The sequence below is a fragment of the Crocuta crocuta genome, unplaced genomic scaffold, assembly GCF_008692635.1.
Source record: "Crocuta crocuta isolate KB4526 unplaced genomic scaffold, BGI_CrCroc_1.0 scaffold862, whole genome shotgun sequence".
Taxonomy (NCBI): domain Eukaryota; kingdom Metazoa; phylum Chordata; class Mammalia; order Carnivora; family Hyaenidae; genus Crocuta; species Crocuta crocuta.
Genome location: NW_027529584.1, coordinates 1,438,423 through 1,461,589, shown reverse-complemented (window position 1 = coordinate 1,461,589; position 23,167 = coordinate 1,438,423). Strand labels below are relative to the sequence as shown.

Sequence of the window (23,167 nt, the reverse complement as noted above, 5' to 3'; positions counted from 1 at the left end):
TATACTTTGTATTAAAAAAAAACAAAAACCCACTGAAACAGTGAGGGGATTTTGTGTTCATTTTTGTTTTCTGCGAATCTGAAACTGTGTTTTACGCAGAGCAGGGCTAGGAATAGCCATCGTGGAAAACTCGAAGGGCTGTGACAGGGACGGGTATTTTCCTGAGACCTCTCTCACCTCCTGACTCAGGAGACAGTGGTTTATGACGCCCTCTGGCCTCGGATACTGAGTAAGTGAAGGCCGTGCACAAACCACGCAGAGAAGTAGTTACTGGGTCTCCCATTTCAGGGGCTTTTTATAATAAAGTCACAACAGAAATACAGCAACAAATAGCAGTTTATTTAACAAAATTAGAGCCCCCGCATCCATGTAAAATAACAACACATACTATCAAACGCTTCGGTGCACACGGAACACTGAACGCTGCCGGCGGCCGGCGGCCCTGAACGGCGCCAGTTCTGCTCAGGGTGAGGTCTCCTGTGAGGTCTCCCCACGCGCCTCCGTGACTCGTCGTCCCCCTCGACGGTGCCCAGGACAGACGGGACAGGTTCACAACACCCTTCGGGGTGCCTGGGGGCTACAGGTGGGACACACGCCCTTAAATATTTCTTGATGCGCGTTCGTTCGTAAGGAAACAAATCAACGTCAATGGTCAAGCAGTGAGTTTCAGAAGCCGCAGATAAAACACACTCACAACGGAGGAACTGGCACTGGCAAGTCGGTGGCTTACGAAGAACCGCAAACGTGACCTGCACACAAAATCTCTGTGGCATCTGCCACGTTTTTATCTCTTGCAAGGCCCTCCCCTTCCTCAGGATAAGCAGACGTGTATTAATCAGAAAGGAAACAGAAAGTGAGACGATCCGGTCTGGGAAGGAAAGAGCATCTGCCTCAAGCGCCAGGGTGCGGACCAGACGCGCGGTCTCCGGGCCCTCGGAGGCTCCGCCGCAGGTCCCCGTCCGCGGGGCTCAGGGAGGTCTTGAGGAGGCCCGGCCTCCGCCCCAGGAGGCCCCGCGTGACCGGAGGGAGACCACGGAAAGGCACTTACCCAGCTCATCTGGGGGAAGAAAGGGGCCCGTGTGAGGCCGTGGGCGTCACGGGAGACACGCCCCGCACGTGGCCACAAGTCCCGGCGCCCGGCCGGCTTCCGCCTCGGGGCCGTTAGGTCCTCCTCCCGGAGGGCGCTCCATTGGCTCGTGACCGCTGGTGGTCGTATCTCACGGACACGATGAGGAAGAGCAGGAGGGTGGCCCCCTGGATGGCGGCCAGGAGAAAGAAGTAATAGTTCAGGTGGCAGCCGTTAATATTCCCTGCGGACATGGGAGAGAAAGAGGGCGTTTGTAAGGTTTAACCCCTTACCTCTGGTTCCGAGCAAGGTCAGGGTGACTTTTAGCTGCGGTTATTTAAAAAAAATAAATAAACATAAATAAAAGAAAAAGAGCACCATGTGCCTGTAACTCAAAACACGCAAGTGCTCTGAAGCTAGCTGCGTGCCTACCACGGGCCCGGGCTGGGGTCTGCGGCGTGACCGCGCCCCCTCGGACCGCTCTCCCCTGAAAGACGGAGGATGAGGGCCAGGGCACCGCAGCGACGGGCCCCACTTCTGTCCGCATCCTCTGGAGAACCCGGGCAGGGGGCTGAAGAGAGGTGTCAACAAGGTGAGCGAGGGGAGCATCCACTGGACGCAGCAGGAAAAATGTTGAGAAACTTCTTTCACTTCAAGTTCCTCCAGTGCAGAAAGATCGGGGGAAGCGAAGGAATGAGCCCACACGTCCCTGGGCCCCGGGAGCCCCGGAAGCGGATACGTGACCACAAGTGTTTCCTTCCCGCCTTCTGCAGCGCCTGCCCCTCAGGCTCTGAGGTCACTTCCCCGCGACAGCTGGCGTGGAGCAGGAAGGTGACCAGAGAGACCACCTCCGTGCCGCTGGGGTCTGGACACCACGTCCCGTCAGGGGTCTGATTTACTGTGTGGCTCAGGAGCTCACAGACACTAGCCTTCACAACCAGGGCACGCGGCCGACATGCTCTATGCACTACAGGAAGACAATGTGTTTTCACATGTTTTCCCGCGAACGTGCAGGTCTTGGCAGACTCAACGTGACACAGGCGCGAACTTGACCCCAGTAGCTAACGTACCAAATGCTCACCTCTGCCCCGAGCACTAAGCATTTACGTGTAATGTTCCCTTTAGGTCCCCATAAATCCCGAGAAGGCCAAAGAGGTAATGGTCACAGAACATGGAGCTCAACCAGCAAGGTTCAAATCCAAGTGGCCTGACGATCTGGGGGCCGCAGGGGACCTCGTGGATAGGGTCACCATGAGGAGGAAACGTGCAGGAAACGCACCCGCCACAGCGCCCAGCACTCGCGCGGCTTCATTACTGCCGGGTGCAGGACCACCCACCCACGCCTGGCGGTCTTCCCACGGGAGAACCGTGTCTGAGGCACGGCCGGCCTCACCCACCACCGAGGAGCAGCGGGAAGGACGTGTGAACAGCACGCAGTGATGCTCGTGCGGGAACATCCAGGGCCACGCACCCCACACGGACTGGCCCCGTCACCGTGACCCATAGGCGTCCCATCCCCTCTCGCCACCGACTGAAAAGCTCCCCGACACGACTCTCAACAGAGGAGCGAGCACGTGTGCTCGGTCTCACGGGGCGTGCGGAGCTGTCTGACTCATTACCACACGGAGGCTGGGTCCCCTGCAGGCTGTGTGAGGCGGGGCTGTTCTGGGCTTCCCTTGTCGGGAAGCTGGTACTGACACACAGCCAACCACACGCTGAGTACAGGTCTGTGCGCTCACACGTTCCTGGAGAATTCGCACGCACAGGCTGCGAGGGTCGGTGCTCTCGCACGTGGACTGGTCTGGGAAGGGCTCTGGGGACACCTCAATTTCTGACAGGCCACCTCTCAGCATGCAGTTGAGAACAGTGCTTTACCCGTCAGGGTGGGTCAGGCCCCGTCCCAGGCACTGGGAGAGACCCACACACCCTCCGAGGAGCCGGGCTCTGTGGCCACACGGTGGGGTTGGCATTCGGTGCCAGGAGACAAAGTTGTCAGAACACAGAACACTCTAAGTGCCGATTGTGAAATACATTCTCCCCAAGGGGAAGAGTCACAACTTCTGGAGCTCAGCGGGCCTGCCGAGGGACTACAGGCCACACTCCCGGCGGGGACGGCCGTGGGGCGAGGGAGGGACTCAGAAACGCGTCACCTCGTACAAGCAATGGCCTGTACGTTCTTGGGCGTCTTCGCAGACTGCAGGACGATGCACATAAAGCCATAAACTCGGGGCTATTAAAACCAGATTTCTTCTTGGAGGGGGGCTACCGTGTCCCATTCTTTGCCCGAATCCCCCGGGGTGGGGCGGAGCTGGCCGGCCCACTGCACACGTCCTCCACCCTGGCTGCGGGGCGCAGGCACAGCTCACCCGAGCTCTCCTGACCAGAGTGGCGATAAGGGGTGGGCAGGGCAGTGGCCCGGGGCTGTCTGGAACACATGCTATGAAAACACCACCAACACACAGGACCCGGGTCCGAGCCATGCGCGTGCCGTGGGCGAGGACTGGAGACCAGTCTCGCGGGGCAGGGCCGGAATCCACCGTCAGAAATAAGGGGTGCACCGTGCTGAAGCCTGAGACACGAAATGAGCGGCGAGGGGATCAAATCTCGGGAAAGCAAGGAGACTGACCGAAGCCAACCATCCTTCAGGACACACTGAAAACCACCGTGAAGAAGCAGAATCCACGTCCAAAGAACCAGAGACGTGGCGTGTGTAGCAGGCTTTCTGGGGAGGAGGGGCGTCCCGCGTACACAGAAGGAGCACATCACGCTCACCGGGAGCCCACGAGCACTCCGGGACGCTGAGGGCGCCTGCCTCCCTGCCAGGGGCCTCGGGGGCGGAAACCGAGCCCTACCCCTGCCCACTCGCTTCAGGACGCCCAGGCCTGTGCCCGCCGTGGAGATGCCCCAGCGGCTGGCACACAGTGCAGCCTGCGCCCCAGGGCCCGCGCCGGCAGCCTGGGTCTCTGGAAGCCACACTAGGACCCGCAGACCTACACCCACCCCTTAGGACAGAAATTTAAACTCAGTCAGCGAATGCCTCTCAAATTCTGTAATTTTGGGGGAAAGGTCCCCACACTTTCCCCAGAGTCTTAAGGGGATTTAGGACCTGAAGGTGGCTAAGAGCGCTGACCTGAGTGAACACTGCAAGATCACACAAGGTGATAGAGCAGTTTTCAGAGGGAAACGTAACACAAAAAGATAAAAATTTCCTTCATCTCCTGGGTGCATTTAAAAGCCAGCATAGGGGGACGCCTGGGGGGCTCAGTCAGTTAAGCGTCTGATTTCAGCTCAGGTCATGATCTCACGGTGCGTGGGTCCAAGCCCCGTGTCAGGCTCTGTGCTGACAGTTCGGAGCCTGGAGCCGGCTTCGGATTCTGTGTCTCTGGCTCTTTCTGCCCCTTCCCTGCTCACGCTGCCTCTCTCTCTCTCAAAAATAAAAAATAAGACAGTAAAAAAAATTATATAAATAAAAAAATAAATAAAAGCCACCATAAATCCAGAAACGACAAAACTCTGGTCTTTTCTGAGTGACTCTGTTTAGCACCCAAGATGCCACCTACTGGCGTGAGCGTAAAATCCCATCATGACGGGTCACGAGGAAAGAAAGACAACTGTTTACCTGTGTTTTTGACACCAGAAAATGTGAAGGAAGTGTCAGGAAAAGAAAGGAAAATACAAGCCACGGTATAAGGGGACCGTGTACTAGAGGTTTTATCCGCGTCACAGAGATCCTGGCGCACAAGGGGGTCTGGTCACAGGTCAGAGACCTCTCGGGGCCCCTGGGGCACAAGGGTCACCGGGGCCTCGGGAGACCAGCAAGGGTNAAGTCTCACACGGATCTGGGAACTGCTCACAGCAGCCCCCGGGCAGCCCCCCTCCCCTAACGCGACCCTGGCTCCTGCGACTGCAGGCGCGTGAGCAGCAGCCAACGGCCGTCTCCCAGCCGCCGGCGGGGCCCTTACCGAAGTCGGTGTGGTTGCTCATCCAGCCGATGGCTTTGAGGGACACGAGCTCTAACAGGCCGGAGCCCACGAACGAGCCGACTCCAGAGAAGAAGAAGAACAAGCCCATGATGGCGCTCTGCATGGACTTGGGGGCCGCCGAGTACGCGAACTCCAGGCCTGGAACACAGCGGGGTGTTTGCATGAGGGCCACGGGGGGCACTTAACACAAGGTCGAGGAGTCGGGGCCCCGCTCTTCGCCAGGACAGTCCTTCCAGCCAGGGGGCAAAACGTCAAGTCCCCGCCCTCGGACTGAAGGTAACATCGGACTCGTCAGCCCTCGGGTTTCGGGACGGATCCGTACGGAAAGAATGAGGTAAAAGACTCAAACTTCTATGTTCTCAGCCGAGAGGAGTCTGAAAACAATGCACGTGCACTAAAATGGGGATTCTGGGTAAGACTCTATTTTAAGGGCGATATATTTTAAAATAACTTCAACAGAGGCATCTATGAATTCAGTTTTTATAATAACTAGATTTGTAGTGTAGACAGCAGTTTGATTTATACCTTTCCCACATCCTGAGCCAATTCTGCAGGCGTCTGGTGAGAGGTGAGGAGGGGGAGCCCTCCGCCCACACACACCCCTACCCACCCAGTTCCGTGGATCATTTTCTCACCCTCCCCCTTCCCAGCAGCCGGACACAGGTCTGCACACAACGCACTTGTCCACACTCCACAGAACCTCACTCCCAGGACAAGAGGGGCTTGTGCAGACGTGTTAGTAATTAGGTTTGCCTCCTCACAGGCCGATCGAGCACGCCCAGCGGCCGTGAGCATGCCCAGCGCTCTGCAGCAGCTCACGGCCGGGGCTCGGCGGCTGCGGTGTAACCGCAAGGCCGGGCTTAGGCAGTGCCCGGCCCGGACGTCCTCCGTCCCCAAGGCAGTGGACAAATGCTACAGGGATGTCCTTGGGAGGCCGGGTCTTACACCCAGGAAGGAGAGCCTCATGTCCCTCTACATGAAGGCAATATGCTGTCCCTGTGTCATCGCTCTAACACAGGGACGCGCCCTTCCGCCTTCCCACCAGCCCCCGCCCCCGCCCTCAGAGAAGCCTCACCTGCTATGCTCGCAAAGATCTCACTGATGCCGATGAGCACGTACTGTGGGACCTGCCACCAGATGGGCAGGTCGGCAGCGTAGTAAACGACTTTCCCGATGGTCTGATTAATGGTTTTCTCTTTCACAAGGTCCAGCCGTTTGCTTTCCAAGATTCCTGGAATTCGTAAGTCGGTTAATAAAACATCTGCTCATTAACGTTTGCAAGTAAACTAAAAAACTACAGGCTTGCTGTGATCACTGATTATTCTGAAAAGCATGTGAAGGGACGAGGCCCAGGGCCACAGCTGTCCCCGGAGGTCCCCAATCTAGAGACCTTCCCAGCCTCCAACTTCCTACTGAAACCCTGATCGAACCACACACGGCTCCCGTGGGCTTCACGGCCCCTCACACAACCGCCAGACCCGCATGTGGGGTGTTAATCCTCAAACCCTTTCCGTTTCTAACAGGAGGCCGCACCAGGCTCGGTGGCTGCAGCGGAGACTGAGCACCTGTCCCCTTCGGTTCAGACGTGCCTTCCTCGTCCTGGTACGGGACTCAGGCTGCTGCACTGACTTCTTATCGTCACGACTACGGCCCGCTACTGCCAGGGGCCCCGGCGAACAGACCGCCACCCTCAGCCCTGTGATCTCGCTCGGGTACTGGGCACTCGTCAAGTGCAACAAAGAGACGCTGCAAAACAAGCCCAGAGCACAAGCAGCCACTCTCTGTAACACACGTGTGCACACACGTACACACACGCGTGCACACATGCACACACAGAGTGAGGCTTAGAAAGAACAGCTGCAGCACCAAGTTCTTAGGTTGGACAGGACGCCAGTTGTGCTTGTACAGAACTCTGGAGGGACTAACGGATGTGGGCTTTGACAAGCGTGCAAATGTGTACGCATTTAAAACCCGAGAATGAGGGCCTCCAGGCTCCCGCGAGGGGCGGGTGGGAGATGCGTTCTGGGACCGTCCCCCAGCTGGGAGAGCACGCGAGGAAGGAGTGAGGGAAGGGGAGGCCTCTGCTTGCTGCCGTCACAGACACCTGTGTCCCCGGCCACGCGGCCAGGGGACCCCAGGCCCACACCGCATCCTCTCGCAGGAACGGCAGGAGCAGAGCCATCCGGCTGCAGGGGACGGGACGACGGAGGCACACGGTGCCTCAGCCACAAGTGACAGCTGTCCTCCGGACAGGGCCGCGGGCAGCAGCGTTAGCCAGAGAGACTGGCTTCCTGTGGGTCGGTCGAGGTTCCCCTCACACTGCAAGGTCACGGTGCCGGCCGCCAGCGTGCAGCTGGAAGGTTCCGGAGCAGTTCTAGCGCAGCCCGGTCTGCAGGGAAGGACCCTTCCAACCAGTCCTGGGAGTGAAAACTGAAGCCGGGGAAACTTCTCCACAGGGAAGCCGGACGGTTAAGGGGTTGTGTGTGTGCGTACTGGGGGTGGGGGCACCACTGGGGACACAGAGCAGAGGTGTGATGCGCTGTGGGACAAGGCCTGCTCTGTGGTCTCAGCAAGATGACATGGACACTACGCAGACCACAGGAGAGGAAGCCAGGTCGAGGGGTGCTGGCCAGGGGGGCCCAGGTGATGGGCCGGGAAGGGACACGAGGAACAGGTGAGGGCTCTCCTGTGGGGGGGCGCGGGGCCGACCGCGCAGCAGACAACAGGACGCTGCCTAGGCCCGAGCACAGGCTGCCATCAGCGTTAACAGCGGGAAATAACGAGGAAGCACCTACATGATGTGAAGGAAGGTTCTGAAACAGCCCATGTGGCAAAGTCTTCAGTGACAGACGTGACCCTGCACAGGTCCAGACAAGAGCCCACGGTGTGGACGGGACGAAGGCCACTGCCCAGGGTGAGAGGAAGGACTGGCCACGATGCAGCCGCAGACAGGCAGCAGCGAGGGGAGAGGGGACGCCCAGAGACATGGGCAGGAGATGCGAGAAACACACTGTGAGTAACAAATGGGCACCATTTAAAGCGTGTTCCTTGCGCCAACGGGCAGCCAGTGCTCACGGCTTTAGACACGATGGCATTTACTACTCACGAAGCTGGACAGCCCCACTAAGCTCCTTCATCACGAGCAGTGCTAACTCTGGGCCTCACACCTGCTCTCAGGGGCCCCGTGCGCACTGGCTCACTACCAACGGGCCGTCTTCCCTTGGTGACACAGTTAACCCCCGGAGAAGAGCAAAGGAAACAGCATCACCAGCTGGAAACACGGGGACGACCAGACAGACACACGCCTGTCCTCGTCCCCGTCACAAGTAGACAAAAAACAGGCTTCATTTGAGGTGAGGGTGCAATCTGTAGACCCACAGCTGAGGCCTCACTGAACGGAGGGGACACAACGGTCAGGCTCATGGGCCCACACAGAGTTCTAGGGTCCATATTCCTGGACTGTGTGCTCACCGTGTGGCCCCAGGCCCCTTGAAGGCACTGGAGTTTAGGGCCCCTGCTATACAGCATGTGATGAGCACAGCAGACAGCGCAACAGAGGAACCGTCCTACCCAGCACCCACGGACGGTTGAGAGAGTGCTATCAGGCCAGAGGGGAAGGGCCTGATGCCCCCAGTGCAGGACTTAGAAAGCCTGATCTCTCCCAAATCCACAACACAACTAGGCATCATTAACCAACGGACAGACATCAACACTACGGGCACAACTCTCTGCAATTACTCTTGGATCACACAGAAAATAAAAACCTGCTTTAAATATCCTTAAAAAACAAGAGACATTACCACAGTCCAAGCACCCTGACAAAGTGACAGCAACGGGCAAATTCATAGCCCTCCACGGTTTTCACCATCTAACGGGAAACAGTAAGTAGATGAGGAATCGAATGCATGAGAGAGAAAGTCACAGAACAAACCCAAGGTAACAGAAGGCGTCTCTTAATTGGCCTCCATTAAGGGGAAACACAGAGAAAGTGAAACTGATGAATTCTAGAGATGTGTGTGGAACAAGCATAAAACATACAGCTTTGGCAAAAACCTAATGTGAAGGAGAAAGAGCATATGATACACGAAACTGGAAGTGAGGAAGGAAATCCGACATTTAACAGACTGTATTTATCTCCAGGCTAATAAGTTTTCTAAAACTCAATAAAATTAATGCTTCACTTGGGACATTAGGGAAAAAAAAAGCCTAAGGGATTTCAGAGAAAACACCACCTGCACAAAGGTGCGGAACGGGGACCACGTCACCCCCATCTCCTCAGAGAGCGCAGGGCTCGCAGGACTCTTCGGCACGAGGCCTGGGCTCCCGGGGAGCAGAGGGCGGACCCTCCCTGAGGACATACTCTCCTGCCCACACGACCGGGGGTCTGCCTGTCCTCTAGGAAGCTAGGCAAGGTCACCCACGGCCGCGGGCAGGGCCAGCAGGTGTCCACACACCAGCAGACGCTGAACAATCAGAGCTGCACCCTGTCACCTCTCGACGCACAGGTTAGTTTCGGAAATGCAGGAATGGACATCAGGAAGTTAAAAGAAATAAAATCCACGACTATCCCAGGGCGTTGGGGGGGAGGGCGACCCACACGTCATCCTCCTGGAAACCATGTGTTACCTGAGGAAAATTCAACATTCGAATCTGCCAAAAGCACTCGGTAAACGCGAAGTACAAACTTAGCATCATCATAAATGTGTATCTCAAGCTCAGGTTCTACGCTTCCCGCGGAGTGGCCGTGCACGTGCCCCCATGAGACTGGGGGGGCGTCCCCCCAGCACCACCAGCCCGCCAGGAAGTCCAGGCAACACCGCCAACAGAGAGATGGGGAGGGAGGACCACCGGATGGCTGGAGAAGAAGCCACGTGATCGAAGGCAACAAGTGACCATTTGAGAAGAATTCACTGAAACTCAGGATTAAAAAGCCCTCTGCGTGAGCAAGCAGAAATACATCGTGCAGCACGGAACGGAGCCAACAGAAAACGCGCAGGACCTAAAGTGAAGACGTGTATAAAACTGCAAGACACCATCAATGAAATGAATGGAAAAATGATAAAGCCGGAAAGAATATTCCTAAGAAGAAGGTGTGGACCGCACATCAACATGGACAGGAAGAGCCCCGTGAAAATGGCACAGTGCACAGCCTGTACACGGAACATGGGGACTGACGATCTGGGGGGAAATCCTCGCCACCACAATATGCATTAAAGTGAAGATACACCGTGTTTAAACCCTTCGGGGGTGATCGGTTACTGACAGGGGTGCTGACCGAGCAGAGTGGGCGGCGAGCCAAGAGCAGACACGTGGACGGATAAGGCAGTGTGCACAGCACACCTGACGTGTACACGGACTGGAATCCCGTAGTGTGCAGCAAACAGAGGCTGGCTTAAAAAACAACAGTACATCTAACAAAGGAGTATCATGTAGCTGTGAAAAGCCGTAACTTGAACGTGTAGTCACCACAGAAAAACGGTATGTTTCTGGTATACGAGAACAGACTATAAACGTGGCTAGTTTGTTTCATTTCTATTTATTAGAGAAATACAATGTAGCTATAATGAATGTTCTAAGAAGACAGAACCTGGGGGTCCCTGGCTGGTGGGATTCTGGACGGGCTGAGGCCTCCCTGCTTTCTCTGTGCCTTTGTAACGACCACAGACTATGTGACACCCAGTTTTAAAAGCCTGACGTGGACCAGGGGTCCTTAACTAATGAAAGCTGCAACCCAGAGAAAGGCTCTCGACTGGTTCGGCCCCAGTTTCAGGATGCTCTCTGGGCCCGGGGTCTGCGTGGACTCCCGCCCACACCCGTGTGACGGAGTCCCACAACACAGCTGAGAGTGACAGAGGGGCTGTCAGGGGACGGAGGGCACCATGAGCCTGGGACGATGGTGGAGTCACTCACTGCCTTCCCAAAAAGAATTCTATCAGGCTACTGAAAGCCTTCAAAGGATGCCACGGTTACACTTCCAAGCACTTGAGAAGGATAGAAGCCCCACCGCAGCAATGACCGTGGCAGTGCAAACAAGAGCCATAAACACCCAGCAAGGGAGAGCTGTGCACGCGCATCCGGCACGTTAGGGCGTCCGTGCTACTTCAGGGCTTTTTAAAGCGTGTGACAAAGGAAAGGTGACCGTGTCAACCACGTATCACACACGTAACTTTTCCCGTGTGCACCTGCAAAGTGGTAATTACAGATTTCCTTAGGTGGTGGAGTGATGTGTCTTTAAGCGTGTGTGTGTGTGCATGTGCACACACCTGTGTGTGCAAGTACGCATGCAATGGCTCTTCTATGTTTGGGGGCTTTTCCCCCTTATCTGTAACATGAACAGCTTTTATTATACCCTACGGCTTTCCTTACACTTGTATCTTCTCATCAGACTCAAATCAGCTTGCACAAGAGGGTTTCATTTTTGCAAAACCACCAGGGAGGTGCATGTGCACAGACACACCAACAAGACAGGCAGGTTCGCCATCTCAGGAGCGAGGGTCTCTAGGGAAATTACAGCTGATTTCTATTTTCTCCTCTGTGCGTCCAACATTTCTACCCCTCCAGTGAGCAGCTCTGGCTGCAGTAATTTAAGAACACACACCCAGTTTGTAAGGGAAAAGGAGATCTAACTCATGAGCACACCTCCCGTTTCTTCCGCACACTGGGGAAGACCCCTCGGGCTGCCTCGTCTCACGGGAGGGACGTGAAAGAAACACTGTTACCAGCAGGCATGACACCAAATGGAAGATATCGATTGTTACGGGAGAAGGTAGGAAGTTCAAAGGCAAAACAGTTCTCTTCCTATTAAAATTTTGGTTTGCTGTAATAGTTTAGGTCTCTACTCAGAACTTATTAACGTTCCAATTAAGGAATACTCGCCAGAGCTGGAAGTAACTGTGTGTGCAGCTCGGGCCCGTTGACACGGCAGTTAATCAGCTGTGCTGGAGTCGAGTACAGGAGACTTAGAACCACTGCCGTCGAGCCCCGCCCCGGGCTCTGGCCACGGAGCAAAGGAAGCCTTTCCAAACCTGTTCAGAACAAGCACCATGGGCACATCCTATTTCTGAGAAAAGTGGCTCCCACAGATGCCTAAGGGCCGCGTGGCCACACTAGCGGGGCCACTCGGAGCACAGCCTGCCCGCCCTGGTGCCGGGCGCAACGGCCTGCGTTCTCAGGGGTCACCAGGTCACCATCCGCCTGCAGCCTCCCACATGAAGACGCGCAGACACCACCTGAGTGCCGTCCATGGTGCTCAGGGCGTCCCTGGAAGCTGTCCAGCCGGTGATCAAACGGAAGGAGAAGATGGCTTTAAAGGAGCCCGAACCTACCCAGACCCCTGAAAGACCGAGGACCCCTCCCTGCCCAGAGGGACAGACAAGGGGCCTCCCAGCACGTGACCAGCATGGCTGCAGTACGTGTCCCTCCCCGAGGCGGGGACAGAGAGGAACTGCCAAGGCCAGAGCCGGTGCTCAGGGAGGCGGGACACGCAGACACCGTCTCCAGGCAGCCCTGTTTCCCCAGATGGCCCCGATGATCTCTGATCCCACTTAATGAGACCTGCAATTAGAGCCCCACTGTAATTTAGTTCTTATTTGCTCTCGCTTATTTCCCCATGTGCCACAGGATTCGAAGAGAAACAGAATTATAAAGAAGGCACACAGTGAAAACTTCATTCTGACACAACCTCGCTTTAATTATCTATTTGATCAAGACAAAACGTAATTGTCTTCTAAAATGTCCTGGTCCCTGGAATATAGATTTCTTAAGCCTAGGGACTCATTTCTTTAAATCTGTTAAGTACTGTATCAATATGTTCACTCTGGAGATAGCGCATGGAGGCTGCTAGAAAACACTGCTGGAGAATATTAAATTCTGTCTCAGCAGGGCCTCACGTTAATTCCTCATAACACCGGGTGATATATCGTCGGTTCAGGAATACCAGCTCTTCTGTTCTTGTGTTACTATGCTAGCTTACAGCTCGATAACTTTCAAGTACTAATGAAGGAAGACATCAGGGCGAGGGGAAGAAGTCGGCGAAACCTCGGCTTCCCCAGCAGAAGGTATGCCAACCTCTGTTCTCAGATCAGAGTCAGGGAAAACTCCCCTCCTCAGTGAAGGGGTACAGTTGGCATCAGCTCTCAGCCTGATTCTTTCTAGGGCATGGGGGCTGGTCGTGAGCCTGTGTTTGACAAAACCTTTCTTGTCACGAAATGCGCACACAATGTCACATAAAAACACAAGGGTCCGGGACAGGCAGAAGCTGACCAGCAGACCTAATGTCAACACCAAGGGTGAATCCCCATCTCTGAGAGTCATGTCAACATTCATCCATTTGGCAGGTGACAATTGCCCAAGATCTCAATCGGCAGGGGGGCCACAAGGCTCCTCCAGTCCAGGCCAGGTCACCTCCCCAGCCCGTGACTGGCTTTGGATCTAGAAGGAAAATGGTGGAGCCTTGGGAAGAAAATCTTAAACGTCTCATAACGGAAGCTAGAGAAGGAACAGCAGCCACGTTCACAGGGCCCTGGGCGGGTCTGCTTCCCGGTGCGCAAGCAGCGGGCCCGGGGCGGCCGCGGCTGCCGAGGCCAGTTCCGGGTTCTAGGGTGGCACAGAGACGCCTTCTCACCTGCAGCGAAGGCAGAGCACATCACAAAGAACATCCCCACGGCGATCCTCTTCAGGGACGACGGGAGCAAGCCATTCCTGCGCAGAACAGGGTCGACCAGCTTATCCTTCAAGGGGATCAGCAGCAGGATGAGAACCGCGTCAAACATGGTCAGCCAGGCCGCTGGGAACTGGAGTCACAGGCAAGGTTAGTTCCTGGGAGAGGCCAACGTGCAATGGGAAACCTGTCTTTCTAGAACAATCCACTCCTACACAGAGAAACCACCTAGGGAAGAAGTCCCAGGTTCACGACACCGTAACTGAAAAAGACCCATTTTAAATGCCTCTGCGTCCACCGTCCTGTGCTCAAAGCGGGGAAAGCGCGGTGAGGACGCTGCTGTTGAGCTGACGTCGGTGAAGTCTGGTAACGATGCAGCCGACGAAGAACCGCCAAAAACAAGCAGAGGCTGCGTTCCAGCAAGACTGCTCCTGGCCCTCTCGATGGCGGGCGCTCGGGAGGCCCGCGGGAGGACCCCGTGTGTCACACAAGCTGCGGGGACAATTTTAACAGCACCCAGGGTGTTCTCACCGTATGAGGAGTGGCTGTGATGCTGGAAATTGCTGGAATCTTCAGGTGAAGACTCTGCAGAACGTACGTTGTCTGCATCTGGGGGAGAGAGCGGGGCGGTTGGTGTGCGAGGCTGGGGCGCGCCGGCGCCCACACCGCTCCAGGGGCCGACATGCAATGCCCCGGCTGAACACGGCCCAGCTGTCTGGCCACCACAAGACGTCTGGAGACCAAGTTGGAAAAAGAAGTGACGGAGAAACGGAACCCAAAGGTGGGCCCTGGAGCCCAGGAGCGCAGCTGTTCTCAGCTTCTCTCAGTGGAGGGTTTTCGCAACACTGAACTCGGCAGCACGGAGTTCCGCCCGCGACAGCGGGACTCCAGGACCCCAGACTCCCAGGAGGGCCGCCACGGGGCCGTGTCCTGGCGGGGGGAAGGGGCACACCCACCAGCACTCACTTGGAAGTACACCGTCCAGTAGGGTATCAAAGCCAGGAAGACGGGGATGATCTTCACAAGGGCCTTCACGTCGTCCACTGTGTCTTCCGTAAACGGCCCTCCGCGAGACCTCTTACATGAATCAAACAGACTGTGTTTAGAAGGGTGCTGAAGGGCTCCAATGCCTTCACTTTGGGAGATAAAATGCAGGAGTTAGTTCTCTTCCACCCCCGGAAACGTGCGATCTGGCAACAATTTAAGTCTCAAGGCAGGTAAGCAGCTGGCTGTACAGATGTGCTTTCCTTTAGCCCATCGCCCACTGACTCACCCTGGGGAGGGGGGCGCTCACACTGCAGGGGTGCTGCCGTGGCGGGCATGGGGCCTCGTCTGGCCTCCCCCTGCTCTGCTCACCCGCACTGAGGAGGGCCCACGGCTCCCTCTGCTCCAGCCGCTACCGCAGCTACATCAGCGTTTAGGGAAAAAGCTGTGCGGGATGGTTTGGATTTTGAATCCGGTTGCCTTCTAAATGTGAAGACCTGGCGACCATAATACTGAGGTTGTTAACCAGGCCGCGTACTTAAAGTGCAGCCACCGACACGGCCATGAGGAAGCGATCCGTTCCAGCGGGAAGGCTGGGATCGTGACGGTAGCATGAGGTCACCTGGCACCAGGGGCTCTGAGCACTTGCCCGTTAACCTTGACCACGAGCCTATGAGGCATCAAGATACCCCCGCTGGCCCCACTGCAGAGGAAGCCGGGCGCAGAGCGCAAGGGACGCACTGCGTGACAGAGCCCGGGGCCGGGACGCCACCGCCCTGGCACTCAGCGTGCTGGCCGAGCTCCGGGCTCAGGCCCTGTGGCCCTGGCTCGGATACCAGCGCAGCACCCGCCCGCTTACGCCGGGGCACTTTCAGTAGTCAGAAAATGGGCAGCTTCCGAACACTCTAATGGACATGGGTGCTCTTAGGTCGTTAGGGAGAGGAACAGAAAAGTGCGTTCATCAACCAACTACCCTGTAAAGCCAGAAACTCCAGGAGGTAATTCAGTACCATCAAGAATTCTTCCAAGTCTGGAACTCAGATATAAATGGCAGCTGTCTGCTTTCTACTTTCTAAATCAACAAATTTAAGTTACTTACTACTATTTTAAATCATTTTTGTCCTATAACGTTGGCTTTTTTTTTTTTAATGACATTGACATTTCTTAATCCGAACATTCAGGGGGGTTGGGGGGAGGAGGACCAAAAAAACCAAACCGCAACTTAATATTTTAGCCATATTTTGGACAGGAAAGTTCCGTTCAACAAATATTTACCGAGCGCCTACATGTCCGGGCCCGTGCTGGCTGGGAGCTGGGAATATAGAGGTGTTACCCCGAGCCGCACGTAGCTTATCTCACAGGGAAAAGAATCAGGGAAACCACGCTCAAAGAGAATCTCTAAATTCCAAAGATATTATTCAGACTTCCATTTGAAAATAATCATTAAGCTTCTCCAAGTTTACTCTTTGGCCAGAAGCAGCTGTAAAGTCCTTAGGTACCCAGTACAGACACTACCAACGACTTCCCACAGCATCTACATGTGTTTGTCTAACATCCCGTCAGGGTCAGATGACGAGTCATTCACACGTTACTGGTCATGTTGCTTACTTTGTATCATGATGGCATTTTGGACACTGCTGAAGAGTCAAATGCACCTCAGGCTTTCCCTAGTGTTATTATTGTGCAGCACACCAGGGTCCAACCTGCAGCCACGGACACAAGTGGCCTGGGACACACACAGAACCCAGAGCGTGCCCCAGGGCGCGAGGCCGATGCTCCCGGAGCCTGTCCGCGGAGGCCGCTGTGTGCTCACAGGAGCACTCTCCCAGGAAGAGGATCCATTAATTCTCAGATTCTCAACTCAAACAGGTTCAGGACTATTCCCACTCAGTCTGATGAACGCACAGACGTACGTGGATTTCTCAGGTGAAGTTGGCGTTAAGTTTATCTTCAAAACAGAGATCAACCTAGAGCAGAAGGAAGCTGAAGCCGCCTGGACATTAGCGCCTGATGAAGCCCCGGGTGAAGCAGCTCGTCCCCCTCCTGACCACGCAGCTGGCGGTCCCCAGGCTCTCGGCAGGGGCCGTGCACACGCCAGCTTCTCGGGCTCCACCACGACCCCGTGAGACGAGCCCTGTCCCCTCGTCCCATTCCCCCAAGTAGGGAATGCAGGCCCGGCGAGGTCAGTAGCCCGTGCAAGGTCACAGCGCTCGGACCCCGTGCGCAAGAAAGCGTGACGGGAGAGCTGCCTGGGCCACAGGCTTCTCTGCGAGGCAGCCCTTCTGGTCTTCACCGCGCCCGTTGCCCACACCAAGCCTACAGGGAAACCGGGTTCTGACGTAAAAGTCCAGATCTTTTTCTTCATGCCATTTGTGCAGGACACCCCAGAAGGTCCAGGAGGCCGTGACGTCCTCCTGCAGGGACGGCTACCAGGCACCACCGCACCGGCGCCCCGAGCTTCACAGGATGGGTCCGCTCGCAAGTGCTCGACCCAAGGACTGACTACACGTGCGGGGTGGGAGCCCCTGCCGGCGCCTGATGGACGCGTGCCGCACACGCTGCCACCACCTGCAGTCGGCACTGGGGGTCAGAGCCCCCAGGATGGGGGTGGGGGAAGAGACGTGGGACCACAGAAGCTCCGGGCAGAAGGGCAGAGCCGCGAGGGCTACTCTGGAATGGTTCCAAACCCATGGTGTGAGAGGAAATATCGGACATGCGGATGGCTCAGAGCCACCAGCCATGAGGGGGTGGGGGTGGGGCTGGCCCACAGAATCTTCCAGAGAGGCCAGTGCCACCCAGCAAGCAGTGTGCTGCCCAAAGCCCTGCGTGGCTGAGGGGCCAGCCTCTGGCTTGGGGACGGCCGCCCGTCAGGAATGCCTGCTTTAATCAGAAAAGTCCCTGAGGGGGTCAACTGCTAAGGGTCCCGGGGACTTCTCCGGGGTGACAGAGATAGTCTAGATCCTGACGTGCCCGAATAAGGCCGTCCTAACTCCAGAGCCGTACAGTAGGAGGGAGGCGCCGCATTACGGGTACATCACGCTTCAGTAACAAACCCCGAAACTGCTGAGCTCTCTTCTTGGGCTAAGTTCCGGACTTTTCTGTATTAATATGCATCAAGGGTGACCTAACCATCTCTCCCAGCTTGCGGGGACTTCCCCTGAACATGGGACTTGTGGGGCTAAAAACCTCAGGGCGTGGGAATTCCAGCGCTAAAGCTGGGAAGCCCCACACAGAGGGGATGAGGGAGTTCCCCCACCTGCCTCTCAAAATTCGGCTCTGATGTCCCTCTGTCACAGAGAGGCTGCAGGGACCAGTGGATGACGGGGCCCACGCTGACCATTCAGAGGCTGACTCAGAGGATGGACAAAACAGCTTATTGTTTAGGGAGTACAATACAAAGTAAGCAATTGCTTGATTTTTCATTGAAACGGATTTCAAAGCTTTTTAAAGTAAAAAGGGAAATGGAGAGAATACATACGGCGCCTTTGCTGTGCTCTCTGCCAACGTCCATCTCCGTCACCGTCACATCACCACCCGAACCAGCGGTGACAGGACCCTCAGTGTGGAAGTTAAACACTAAAAGCACGAGTGCCTGTAAGATGGACACGGCAGGGCCACCTGAGGTTGAGCGTCCGACTTCGGCTCAGGTCATAGCTTATGGCTTGTGAGATCGAGTCCGGTGTCGGGTTCTGTGCTGACAGCTCGGAGCCTGGAGCTGCTTCGGATTCTGTGTCTCCCTCTCTCTCTGCCCCTCCCCGCTCACGCTCTGACTCTCAAGAATGAATAAGCATATGAATAAAAGTTAAAAAAAACCAAAACGGAGACATAGCACCACAGGACCCCCTTGAGCGGACGTGAGGTACTGAAGCCGCCGGCCCGGAGCCCTGCACGCGGGAAGCATGCGTCACACACAAGCCAGTACGGCGTTCACAGCGCCGGGCACACGCGTCCCAGCAAGCACTCACCCACTGGGACCACGCTCTCCAGTCCGCTTCTGGGGACGGCACGAGTATGCCAGTATCCTGAACACGTGCGTGAAGGCACTGCCGTCGGGCGGCTTGGTGATGAAAACGCTCTGGCCACAGAGGAAGACCAGGAAGGCCACCCCGATGCAGACCACGGGGATGAGGTAGCCGGTCACAAAGCTCACGTTCTGCTGAATGTAGGCGATGCCGCCCAGAGAAATGATTGCTCCCAGGTTAATGCTCCAGTAAAACCAATTGAAAAATCTCCTTGTGGCTTCTGGACCTCGGTCTTTAACCTAAAACAACAGGGAGGAAACAGACTTTAAAACGTGATCACCCTCAAGGATGAGAAACGGGTCACCGTCACCACCGCAGCCTGTAAGGAACGCGGCACCACCAGACGGTGCGTACAGATACACTGGGGCGCCCGGCGGGGCAGCACCCATAACCTGAATTACTGCACCTTCTGGCAGTGCTTCCTTTAGTTATGCTGACACCCAAGAAACCCAGAGGAGATTCTCCAAGCTCTACCTGGGCCCACCTGCTCTGGAAACATTGGAACGCCCCCTCCCCGCCCCCCCCCCCCAGGAGTGCCCAGTCAAAAGACCCACATTCCCGACCTGCCGGGTCATCGCCTCTGGGGCTGGGGCCCAGGAACTGGCATTTTAATTTTTTTTAACATTTATTTTTGAGAGACAGAGCATGAGCAGGGGAGGGGCAGAGAGAGACAGAGACACAGAATCCGAAGCAGCTCCAGGCTCTGAGCTGTCAGCACAGAGCCTGACGCAGGGCTGGAACTCATGAACCACGAGATCGTGACCTGAGCCGAAGTCAGACGCTTAAACCACTGAGCTCCCAGGCGTCCCGCCCCGCACAGCTTCCTAGCCAGGGCCGTAGGAACCTCTGTTGTCTCCCCCTTAAGTTACAAGTTATCAGAAAAGGCTGAATTCTGTTCCAGCAACGGACCAGGTTTGTTTCAGAGCAGTCGGCACTACCAAAGAACCCGGAAGCTTCTCAGTGGGGGCCCAGGCCACCCAATACCAGATACAAAAGAGCATCTTGTTAGCAGTCCTGTAACTTGAGGTGATATTTTAATCTCTATGCTTTGAGATTAAAGTACAGATACAAGGTAGTCAAAACTGTGACCCCAAAGAAAAAACATATTTTAATCCAAAATGATTAAGTAGGTCTACCTGCCGGCAAGAAACACGCTTCAAGTAACTACATGAGAACCACCAGCCCACACGTTCCCAGGAGCTTCAGCCTGTCCCCCACTACGTCAGGACAGGACAGAGGTCCCAGACCGGAGGCTGGCGTGAGCACAGAACGGAGGATGTGCCCTGGGAATTTCACGTGCTTCTGAGACAGCTCTTCATGGCACCGTGATGCATATAAACGTTACTAACCTGGTACTAACCTGGACGTGAATACGCACGGTATCCCAGACGCAGACCAGAGGAAGGACACATTGTAAGCAGAGAAACAGTTACAGAGAAAATATAACTAAGGACATAAAAACCAGTAAGGGCGGTGGGGGAGCTCAGCCAGTCCCGAGGGAAGAAGACCAGTCAGTCAGCACATCTACAATCAAAGACATTGGACCCTTTTCATCGCCCACGGCAGCGCCGCACACAGGGTCCCATGTGAACCTGGCACTGAACTTATTTGAACTTCCAAGCATAATTCACCAATGTTACTTTAGAAACCTAAGCCTGTTACTGAGGCCCTAAATAACCACATACCAGTGATTTTTTTTTCCCTCCACAAATGGGAAACTGGATCCTATAAACTGCAAGTCACATGCCCTGAGCTGGCTTAGTCACATCACACCGTCATCTGCTCAGGGGCTCATGCCCTTCCCCACGGAGGGTAAACAAGCTTCTCATGTGACCGGTCCAAAGGAGCCACGGCAATCAATTCAGAAAAGTCCAGCGAAGAGAACAGAACCGTGTACAGTGAGTCAAACAGCTGGCAGAGTTGGAAAAATTCCTTAAAATGCACAAGGCTGCAACTTTGTTCCCCCTCCAGAAAAAAAAAAAAAAAAGAAAAAGTATCATTTCCCCTCTTTATCTGTCTTTCTTCTTTCAGTTCAGGATTTGAAAGGGCAGTTGTGACCCCTGAAAAAGTTTAGCCGCTGGGGAGGAAGGAGAGGAAGGAGAGATGCCCCCACGCTGCCCTGGCCCCTCACAGCTGCCCCTCAGGTGCTCCCTCAAGGCCCTGTGCGGGGCAGGGGACGGGGGCAGTGACAGAGAAGGTAACCGGCACCTTAAAAACACAAGTAGCCGTCCTCGAAGCAAGGAGGTGACGAGCCAACCCACCCCGGAGAAGAGCCCGGCAGGCTTCACGCCCGGACACCCAGCACCCACGTTTTCCTGGTCAGTGCTTTCTCCTGATATGGTCCACGCACAAAACAGTTCCCCACTTAGAAACGTACATCCCGGTGGTTTGTAGCCCACCCCCACTGGGAAGCCACGGCCACGATCAAGTCCACATTCCATGAGGCCCCCCCACCCCGTCTCCACGGGCCCCCGGCTCCCACTACCCTGGAAGTCTTCCTGATCTGTCCTTTCTGAGCATCTGTGTAGAAACGGAATAAAAAGGACACGTGGCCTCTCACGTCTGGATCCTTTAGTTGACATGGTGTTTTCAACATTCATCACGTCACAGCACCCGCCAGCACCCACCAGCGCCCACGCCTACGGCTGGGGGACGTTCCGCTGGACGGAGGGCCCACATCTACCTTACCGTGCATGGGTTCAAGGACGTGTCAACATCTTACTGAAATGTCTTCACCTTACAGAGAAGCTGCAGGAAGAGTAAAACACACTTTGTGTGCCCTTCACTTCGATCCTGAGTTCTCTTCTTCCGCACCCATAAATGACATACTCTTCAGGCTGAGCGATTTAAAAATAAGTTGCAGCAGGATGACATTTCACCCCACGTGAATCTAGAAATAAAGCCATTCTTCCACACGACCACAGACCATTATCACACCTAAGAAACTTAATGTCGGGGCGCCTGGGGGGCTCAGGTTCAAAGGACACGCTCTCCCATCCTGGCTGTCACGTACTGGCTGCGTGACTTTGGGCAAACGATTTAACCTCTCAAGCCTCAGTTTCTTCATCTGTGTACTGGGCACGACCGCAGCAGTGTCATGTGGAGTCGTAAACTCCCTACCATAAGGGCCTGGGGCGGAGCCACCCTCAGCAAGAATCACACGGTTACTCAGCACAGAGACCTAGGCGTCGTCTTCCCCGCTGCTCAGATGACCCGGCTGCACTCCTGCCCGCTCTGCCTCCACAGCTCACCCCAGATCCGTCCTCTTCGCTCCGTGTCCCCGGGCCCCTCCCCCTAGTCCACAGCCTCCCTGGTCCGCCTGTGGTCACCGCTTCTGCGCACCTGGTCACAGGGTCACCTGGGTCTGCGCACCGGGCGTCACAAACTCCGTGGGAAGGGGCTGAGCGTGACACCGCAGGTTTTACGAGGCCTCCAGTCGCTGTTACGACTGCCCGACCCCGCAAGCGCACTGTCACAGCAGCCAGGCCACAGCGAGTGTGTGACCAGCAGCAGGTGGCACGTAAAGCTTGATTCACAGAGACTGAAACGTGATTTTCACAGATTTTCACTTGTCACAAAACATTCTTCTCGCTTTCTTTTCTCCTCCCTCAGTTAGAAACTTAAGAACCGTCTGTTCTTAGCGTGCGGGCCCCCCACTAACAGGAAGTAGACCAGAGCTGGCTGCCAGGTCACGGCTGCCGACCACAGCTGCTCTGGGGGCCCCTCTTCCAGAAGCACACATCCCATCAGTCTTTTCCCCACTCAACCCCCCGAAGACTTTCTACTGTGTTCAGAACACCTCCCAGTTTGTTTTTTTCAGTTGTACTTATTTAAATTATCTCTACAGCCAACATGGGTTTGAACTCACAACCCCACGATCAAGAGTCCCACGCTCCTCCGACTGAGCCAGCCAGGCGCCCCTCGAAGTCTTTTAAAAGTTTCCCGGGACCTGGCCCCTTCCTACCACCTCTCCTCACTTCTGTTTTGGGATTTTTGTTGTTGTTTTTAAGTGTATTTGGCGTACAAGTTTACCTAATTCTAAGTGTGTATAATGTGTGCTGACTTGATACATTTCACTTGCTTCGCACGGCTGTGCTTTAGCGACTAGAGCAACAGGGGCACCCCCTCTCTTGCTGGCCCCAGGCCCTTTGCACCTGTTGTTGGCTTGTCCCCGAACTCTCTTCTGACAGCTGCTACCTCTGAGAGCCTTCAGGGCTCCACTCCCAAAAAGGAAGTGACTTCCACCCAGAGCCTCCTGGCCATCCCTCCCCGGAGGCCCGGTCCCAGAAGGCAGGGTCCGCAGGCCATCCCGTAGGCGTGCCCGGCACTCCCCGGCGCGCATCCCCGCCCCAGCGCACACCTGGGCGCACCCCTGGACGCCCGCGCGGCGCTCACCTGGTCGGCGCCGAAGGGCGTGACGTTGGCCTTGACGGCGCCCACGCCCAGGCCTGCG

The 23,167-nt window shown here is 55.7% G+C and overlaps 1 protein-coding gene across 1 annotated transcript; it reads right to left on the bottom strand.

The window, feature by feature from the left end:
* Positions 1-318: 318 nt before the first annotated feature.
* SLC15A4 (solute carrier family 15 member 4) lies at positions 319-23,166 on the bottom strand (the record flags this gene model as incomplete). The annotated part of the gene is made up of 8 exons (XM_077761710.1): positions 319-1,310; positions 5,029-5,187; positions 6,125-6,280; positions 13,673-13,841; positions 14,240-14,317; positions 14,675-14,843; positions 18,658-18,953; positions 23,110-23,166. Coding segments are annotated over 8 exons (1,233 nt in total), but the record flags the coding sequence as incomplete, so codon positions are not given.
* Position 23,167: the final 1 nt, after the last annotated feature.